Genomic DNA, 9,268 nt, shown 5'->3' on the forward strand with positions numbered 1-9,268 from the left:
CAGACCCTGAAGTGGATGAGCACTTCCACTGCAGCTGGATCTGTTTTACTGGTTACTAGAATGTTCTTTTCTGTATTTTCAGGCAAATGTGTTAAATTAGCTGTCACTAAAGTCTATTTTTAGAGGCTTGGATAAAGCAAAGGAAAGTAGATTTGAACTGAAGTGGTTCAAAATTGGCAAGAAATGACTGACTAGTCTCAGCCTAGTTCCATAGGTTGAACTGTCAATTTTAATTTAGGCTGCATTGTTTAAAGCTGTGCAGAGATGAGGCCATGAATAATTAAGAGAGTGGATGAAGCCAATACGCATTCTTAAGAAGCTTCTTATCTGATGTAATAAATAATGGCATCCTGTGTTTTGGCTCCTTTCAGAATGATACAACTCTTGGACCCAAGACCCTTGCCAAGCTCCATCATGCCTGTGGATATGGCCATGCGATTTTGCTTAGCCCATTCTCCACCACTGAAGAACTTTCTTAGCCCCCTTGAGGACTGCCAAAGAAACAACTTTGTGAACAGACTCAAACCTCTCAGGCCATGCCTTCATGTGAAACATGACTCCGAAGCTCAGAAGAGTGACTGGAACCACTCAGCAGCCCGAGCCAAGAAGCGAGTTGTGTTTGCAGACTCAAAGGGACTGTCCCTGACGGTGATACACACCTTCTCAGACTTCCAGGAGCACTCTGGGTGGGACCTTCAGTTTGACTTCTTAGACAATGAGGACATAACATCTGACTTTAAGCTACATGAAGAGAAAAATTTGATTCTGGGTTTCCCTCAGCCCTCAGCTGACTACCTGGACTTCAGGAGTCTCCTTCAGAAGAACTTAGTCTGCCTGGAGAACTGCACCCTGCAAGAGAAGGTACTGTCAGGCACTGTGAAAGTAAAAAACGTGAGCTTTGAGAAAAAGGTGCAGGTTCGAATCACTTTTGATACATGGAAGACCTATAGGGATGTCGATTGTGTATACATGCACAATGTTTACAGTGGTTCTGAAAATGATACCTTCTCATTTACTATCGATTTGCCTCCTAACATTTCCTCTGAAGAGAAGATAGAGTTTTGCATTTCTTACCAAAGTGGAGGACATACCTACTGGGACAATAACAAGGGTCAGAATTATAAGATTCTCCATGCACAGTGGAAGCCTGATGGTGTTCAAATACCATCTGCCAAGATGGACTATGTAGATCTTCAGACTCCGAGGAGAGGACAAGAGAGAGAGCCTGATCAGCTAGGCAGTCCAAGGCTGTCCAGTGGCCTCTTCCCCCGGTGGCAGAGCTTGGGTCGGATTGAGAATTCATCACCATATTGGTGATCCATACTACTGAGGAAGCATTCTTCCATTTGGCAACAGAACAGTGTTAGTTTGCTGGTTCACATACTACATGATGAAACCACCTGGCAGGTTTTGTTTGCTGTCTGAACAAATCCAAATTCATTAGTCTGTGGGACTTGTTAAACCATCTCACACTACTGAAGTTCTTAGCCAAACCTTGTCCTTGGAAGGAAAGAAAACCAAGGTGTAAAACCCATGCATATGCCACCTACTATAGAAATAGCATGCCCATATCTCAAGTATATGCTGCTTTCTTTCTTCTGTCAGGTCTCCTGGGTCACTAGGAGAGAGACTTGTGAAGTAGTATGGAAGGAGATGGTATCTTAGCAAGCTATAGTAACTGCATGTGTGAGAGTATGTGTGTGTGCACAGGGATGTTATGTTAACAGAATGTCACAGTTCATTTTGCACCTTTTAGGAGTGCAGTAGATGCTGTCAGGAGGATTGCTGTGACCCTCTACATGTTTGTAGCAGAGGCATGGTGAAGATTTGTTGCTTCAAGGTTAAGAAACTTGGAGATGACAATGGAAAGGTGGGAAAAAAGCAAGAGGTAGAATGTGCTATATAACTTGGAGATGTGCAATGTTCCAATTGCTTCTTTCCAAAGCTGTCTTTTTTTTTTTAAGTCCCAGAGAAAGTTCTATAGGATAAAAAAGAGACTAAAGAAAATGATTCAAAGTGAGTGGTAGAAATCACTGCCGCTTTGAGAACACATTTCTGTCCTCACTGGCTTTGTGAATGCCTTGCATTTGATAACAGATCTAGCCTTGACTTCATCCTACTCAATTAGAAGGCAGATGGTTACCTTTTCATGTAAAAGGCAAAACATGCCTTTAAAAGACATATTAAAGCCACCCTATATGCCAAAAATAGGGTTAGGTGACAAACCAGACAAAGTGACTTGTGAACTTCCTAGTCTGTATCAGCATTGGGTGATTTGACTCATCACCTGATCTAATTTGCAGCATCTGATGGTTGAGTATCCTGCTCCTTATTGCAGAGTTAGCAATGACTTATCACAAGTGCATAATACAGGCAAAGTCCTTCATATTGAAGACAGTGAACTAGCTGCACTTTGTGAAAGCTAATTTCTTTGAAAGAGTAGGGTTGTTACTAGTTTTTTTCTAGACTGAATATAGGCTTGCACATTCTGTTTTACCTCATTTTTTGAAGTTGTTTTTTTAGACTTCAGTAAACTAATATATATTTTGTATCTCTATGCTTATAATTTTGCTTTCTGAGCTGTCAAATGTTAAAGGTGATCTGTGTTTCATGCAAGATTTGTGTGAGAAACTGTCCAATACATGCTCAGCAGGTGTTGAATACTGGCACATCTTTTAGCTGTACAGAAATGGTGTTAACATCAAAATATAAATCACATTTTTGCCCATGGCTAAGAAGTTTAATATCCTGAGTGTGAAGCTACTTGCAGTGCAGCGAGATGATAAATGCTAAGGTGAAATAAACCTTTTCCACTAATTGCACTTTTCCCCTTATGTAACCTTTCCTGTTATGTGTAAACTAGCTATTTTAAGAATAAATTTTATTTTGATACACTTGGCTTTCACTGTGTCAGCTCAATCTATTTTCTCAACTTCTATAAAACAACCTTTGTTGTGATAGAAGGTACAACCAGTTTGTTCTGTGCCATGGGATTTGCTAAAGCTGGCTATGGAATGGCATCTCTGTTCAGCAGACAGCATTACCCTGAAGATGAAATTCAAACTCTTCACCAAATGAGAGATCCTCAAAAGTATTCACCTTGCAAGTTGTGTCATTTTAAAAAAATCCACTGTATCTCACTAAATTTAACTGGAATATTTCAGTTTGACAGGTTCTGTCAGGGATCATGCTGTGCTGAGGGCAAGCCTGGCAGTGTCTGTGTTAATCTAATGGCCAGACTTACCTGCTGAGCTACAGCATATGTGATGCTTGCATGGGTGAGTCTAGACAGCAGCACCTAATGTTTTCTGGCTTGCTTTCACCTTTGTTTAGCTAGTTATGCTGCCTCCTACAGCTGTGCTGCTGTTCGGGGCATTAGGAGGCTGTTTTTCTCCTCTTTTACCCAGGAACCCAGTGGAAATGCCATCAGTACCAAACAGCTCCCTGCTGTCTCTGGGCCAGCCATTTGCCTTTGCCCCTGCAGTGTGGCCTTAACCTCACAGTCAGAATGGAGACAGGGGTGCATAATTTCCAAGGGCCCTAGTCCCCTGAGGGGTGGGCAGAGGGTTTTGGTACACCCCTGCTTCTCCTCCATGGCAATTTAGAGCAGCACAAGAGTAAGAACAGGTTAGCCAGCACCAGTTGCACACCAGCTACTCTAGATGGGCTTTCTTAGTACATTAACTCAGTGACCAGATGCAATTTTGTTTGTTGCACTCAAAGTCAAGGATTTCCTGGCAAGAAATCTAGTTTTAATTATGAAAAAGCAATTCCCCAGAGGCAGAAGACATGGAGGTAACAGCATATTGCTGACCTAGGGAATGAATTTAGAGATTCCACATTGCAAAATTTGTGCTGGGCACAGAGCCCTCCCACCATATATCAGTCTCAAACTCTGTTAAGTACTACTCTAAGTCTTACTGTGCAAGAGTTTTATGATATATACTGCACCATCAGCTCCCTGCTCTAGTGAACTTGAAGAGAGATTTGTAGCTTAAGTGGCTTGAAGGTTTTTCTGCCTCAATGTGGAAATTTGGCAAACCAGATACAAGGCTACTGGGTAGAGCAGATGCCTTCTAACATGAGGGAAAGTAGCATTTCTTATCCTCCAGCCAGGTTTTGTGACCAGCCCAACTGTCCTGCTTTTGACTGAGACATAAATCACATAAAAATACCAGAAGACAGGTTCCTTTGACCAAGCTTTGGCTTTAAGCCAGCTCCTTTGCAAAGATGCCTTGCAACATCTTATTTGCCCAGCAGAGAGGCAATGAGAGTGCTGCAGTGTTGCTCAGCAGTTCCAAAGTCCTCCCTCAGTTGAGAGGGCAAAGTATATCTCCTTTCTCCACTCCCTACCAAAGCAACACAGTTTTGCTCCTTCGTCTTGAAACAGAGCTTGTGTTTAACACTAAAGCTTACATTCATCAAAAAGGTAACAGGCTCCTAGAGGAAGGTATCAGCAACACTAAGGTATATTAACTGAAAAAAATACTATGTACACGTGTATTTATCAATCAGATCCTGTGAAAATTGTCGCCATTGGAAAACTGTCTTAACATTGTAGATGCTGCCCTTTCAGGCACATTTTTTAAAAAAACTGAAGGAATAAAGCAGATGTGGCCTTTGAAACAGACCTTGCAACCTATGGCATCATCTTATTCCCTTAGGAAGTCACTTTTTCAGCTGCATCCTTGGTTTGTATTTCACCACTAAGGTGACAGAGTGAATGACTGGATTTATTCTTACAGGTCTGCAGGTCTGAGGTGTGTGACTTTCAGTTATAGCCTATGGGTGGCACAGTATTTACAGACTTTTTTCTTCAAACTCAAGTGTTTCAGGTTGGGTTCCTCATAGCTGTACTTGCTTTTGGGAAGGTAGAACTAGTTTTACCATGCAAAATTAAATTAAAATTTGCTGTTGTTTTATATTAACAAAGATCTGTCACCCTGGAAGTTCAGTGTCTGAACATTTCCTGAGAACATAATTAGAATTTTCACAGGCAATTAGTGAATGTCTTCTTCTGTAGTTATATATAGCTAAACAAATTACCATGATTTATATGGTAAATCTGGTATATTAACAGTAATGTGGTAGATGTTACGGTATTAAATATACATAAAGCAACAACTCCTATCCCACTCAGATGCTTCCGAGCTTTAAAGTGAAATGTAATCAAGAATAAAATGTTCCAGTGAGGCTGAAATAAAAGTAAGGATCAATTAAATCCTCTTGAGAGGTCTCTCCTCTTTCAAGAACCACCTGTACTTCAGCCTTTCCTGGCTGCATTCACTGAACCTGTTCTTATAGCCCTTCAGTGATGGAGGCTCCACAAGCTTTCCAATTATTATTTCCTCTTCTTGCCTTATGAGACTCCTGAGGTCCTAGCCTAATTACAATTAAGCTCCTAGGTTTTTTGTTTTATTCTGCATAGGCAAGAAGAAAAACTATTGCTTTCTCTTTCAACAGCCTGTAGTGGCTTGAGAGCAAAGAACACCTTTCCCTTCTCTCCCCACATCCCTCCTCAAGGCTACATAATACTTCATTTCATTAAAACAGATATTTTGATTTTTCATCCTTGTTTGTAAAGAACCCACTAGACCTTTGGATTTTCCTTAATGCAGAAATATCACTCTGGCTACCTCTGGCAAAAACCTCATGGTATGGTCCTCAACTGCAGCAGTGAAATCTTAGCATAGCTCCACACCCATTTTTCATTGCTCAAGTGACTTCATCCATCTCATGCAATAAGGCCTCAGGAATGTATGGCTTGTTTCTGCAGTGCTTGATAGCCTGTCTGTGAAGTTTATGACAGCTGGGGCAGATTGAATCAGTGATGCACTTCACTGACCATTTATTCTAAGGATGGCATTTCCTCCATTGAAAACATTCATCTTTTCCCTGCTCCTCTCTGCATTACAACTTCTTCTAACACTCCAGCCTTTATCTCCTTTCTGGCCTAGTCTTTAAGTTGGTGAGTTTTCATTTCTTCTATGTGAAGAGCAGCATTCTCTGCTTCAGTGACAGTGCTCTGTGTAACTATCACCTCAGCAGCTGCACCATCAAAAGAATTTACCCTTTGGGAAGTCAGGAAATGTTATCTTCCAACCCATTCTCCCCAGCCCTAGAGTGTCTTTCCTTTTCTTCTGTCAGGGTATAAAATCCTCCTTTTCCTACCTGACATGACATAATCTTATGAAAGTCCATGGGTGTCTGAATTTCTGGGCACTATCAATTTCAGAGGTCTGTCATCATCTTGGTTCAGGAAGAGCACCAGGGGCAGTATATAATCCCAGTAAAAAGGAACAGTCTGCTGGTGGAAAGAAGTCCCTAGCAACTGAGATAGGAAAGGTTAGGGCCATTCACAGGTCCTCAAGACAAGACCTAAGAAACCTCCCAGCATTAGGAGATGAAAATGATACTTTAGGGGTAGGTGTTATTGCTGCAGTACATCTGCAGGCCTGGTGTCAGCCTGGGGGTGGTGGGTTAGTTCTGCACTGGAAAGACCTGAGAAAATGTGTGTAGCAGGTGCTGATTGTATGCCACACCTGGTGGTTATTTGCTAAATAACTGAATTACATTCCTTTCCCTCCAAGTCAAACCTTTACCATGACAGAGAAAAACAACAGGGGTGTTTCACAGGCCCCTGTCCCTGCATCCTAGGTGTACTGGGACCAGTTGCCCAATCTTTTGTATTGGGGAAAAGCACAAGGTCAGCTCTCCACTGAAACAGCAGCTGCTCCTGGGCTAAATGCAGTGAGGACCCTGCTAGAGGAACAGGTGTAGGTACAGGGTGTTTCTGCTCAGCTGGAAGAGAGAGCCATTAGGCTGATGAGCATGAGTGAAGAGTCTGCTCCTCTATTTCAAAATCCAAGGGCAGCTGAAGGCTGAAGAACTCAACTCTGATATTCTCTCTAGCTAGCAATTAGAAAAAAATAGTATTTCTATATTTTCAGTGGTCTGCAAATGTCAAGCATTAGGTTCATATTCTCAAGATTAGTTACATAAATAACATTGCATTTTATTCTATCCAGAACAAAAGATGCTGCTTCTTGAGTATAAAATGTCACACACATGCTACATACTGGGCATGTGCAGGTTAAGGTGTCATGTAGTCATAGCCTCAAAGCAGCTAAATGACAGAGGCTGTGCTGGATTTCTCCTCCTCATGCTTCAGTCATTATTCAGAAGGGGGAAAAAAGAGATGAAAAGTTTTGGAGATCACATCTAGCTACCTGGTTATTAGAGCTCACATCTTACTTCTGCCAGCAATGTGAGAGCTGGGGGGGCATACACCTGAGCTGAGTTCAGGGTCACAGTGGCTGTGAAGCAGTTCATGCTCATTTAGTATTTCTTGTCTCTTGTGGTAGTATGGGAAGGAATTACTCTCTGTCAACATGGCAGTGATGAGGAAAGAATCACAGAATCACAGAGAGGTGATTCTGAATCACAGAATCGCAGAGTGGTCTGAGCAGTCATTTTAAATAATCAGTCACCTTCCCTGGGCTAAGAGCTCCTTAGAAAAGGCAAAATTGTACCTTCAGGACAATGCCTTCCTTGGCCACTAGTGAATGTATGGCAGCAAGGTCTTTACAAGAAGCAATCAGGCAGAGACATATATTTATAGTTAGTTATCATGTTAGGGTAGCAAGAGCAAATTCCAAATGCAAAAGATTGCCCCCCCCTTCCTTTTTGTCTGGATTATATTAGCCCCTTTGGTGTTTGCTTACCCCTCTTGGGAGCCTTTTCAAAGCATTCTCAGCTCTGGGATTTAATGCCTGGCATCGCTGACGTGCAGAATTAAAAATGCAAAGTGTATTTGCCACCTTCTGTTTTTAGATCAGCAACAGAGAAAATAGTCCTTGACCTGCACATAAAGCCAGAAGGGCCCAAGGGACACAGCTGCAGTGCAAACAGTGCTGGGAGAGGAGAGCCCATTGCAGAGCAGCCTGGAGGGAGGGAGGCAAAAGTCCTTCTGGAGCTACGGGAGCAACTGGAGGAGAGGGAAACTGTGGATAAAAGTCCTGTCAAATGCTCATTGCTGGCATGGAAACCTTTTGAAGTGTTATTTCAGGAGACAAGAGGAGAGTGGGTTTGTCTATAGGCCAGGGAAAGGATTGGGTTACAGCTTAACTGATATCTACAGTTGTTAGCAATCAGGTGGTTTGAGAAATCAGTAAAAAAACCTGATTTGCACTGGATGTTCCTGATGCACAAAGCTAAAAATCTTTATTTAAAACAATAAAAGGGATGGGAAGTGTGTTTTTTCCACTCTTAATGGAACATTGTTAACAGCTCTAGTATTTGCTTTCTGAAGTGGCCTACGGACGTTTTCCAGTCACCGTCATACCTATTTTCCAATTCACTGTGTAGTTTTTAAACCCTCAAGGCATAGCTATTAAAGCAATACATATAAAAAGGTCTTTCATGACATTTTTGAAGGATCTTCTCAGACATCAGGGTTGCCACACCACTCTGGCATGACTAGAAACCAGAAATCCGAAATTTTTGACCTTATTTTTATACTGTTCTTTTGGTAAACAGAGCAGTGTAATTCATAGGTACATAACCTGAGGCTGAGGTGCCAGAGGGATAGTTGCCACAGGTTTAAAATAATCTGGAGACAGTAGTTGGCTTTTTTCATCTATGGTTTCAATTTTTGTCAGAACAACTTTCTCAGAGCCTTTCCTGCTCTGAGTCACAAGTTTGTGCAGAACAGAATGGGAGCTCCTGCTGTAATTTACGTAAGGGTTTATTTGTGTGCCTTTATAGAGACAAATCTGCACAGTGGTTTGTAATGTATTTCTTTTTCCCAATTGATTTTAAGTCCTGGCCTCCTGCAAATAACCTTTGATGTTACTATGAGTTTGCTGGTTTGTGACTATGCTGGTGAGGGAGCAGTGTCTGTAGAGCAATTCCTCTTAGGCTAATGCCAGTCCTGTTGGAGTGACTTTGGCTTGTTATGTTCTAGAATGTTTTGTTCTCCAAAGGGCATTCCTTTTCACCACCACGAGCCCACATGGTTTCCTGGGCAGTGTGGATTTCCCTTCACATAATGGTGCAAATTAAGTATCTCTGTCCTTCAATAAAACTGGGACGTGTGTGACTGCCTCTCAAACTGGCAAGAAGCACAAAAGTGTAAAAGGACAGAATGTGGACTGAAGTCCCTGGACATTTTCCACCATCCGGTCGTTAATGGTTGCCGTAGCTCCTCGCTTCCCACGCCGCCTGCCAAGCAGGGCCCAGTCAGCTCTGGACACAGGGTTAAGGGGAT

The 9,268-nt window shown here is 42.1% G+C and overlaps 1 protein-coding gene across 1 annotated transcript; it reads left to right on the top strand.

Annotated features, from left to right (window-relative positions):
* Positions 1-372: 372 nt before the first annotated feature.
* PPP1R3C (protein phosphatase 1, regulatory subunit 3C) lies at positions 373-1,317 on the top strand. The gene has a single exon (XM_009082018.1). The coding sequence runs from the start codon at positions 373-375 to the stop codon at positions 1,315-1,317; it is 945 nt and encodes a 314-aa protein (XP_009080266.1).
* Positions 1,318-9,268: the final 7,951 nt, after the last annotated feature.

This window comes from Acanthisitta chloris, unplaced genomic scaffold (assembly GCF_000695815.1).
Source record: "Acanthisitta chloris isolate BGI_N310 unplaced genomic scaffold, ASM69581v1 scaffold23470, whole genome shotgun sequence".
NCBI lineage: Eukaryota > Metazoa > Chordata > Aves > Passeriformes > Acanthisittidae > Acanthisitta > Acanthisitta chloris.

What these genes read in the sequence shown, in the direction of transcription:
- PPP1R3C (XM_009082018.1), top strand. Translation starts at nt 373, where the DNA reads ATGATACAACTCTTGGACCCAAGACCCTTGCCAAGCTCCATCATGCCT.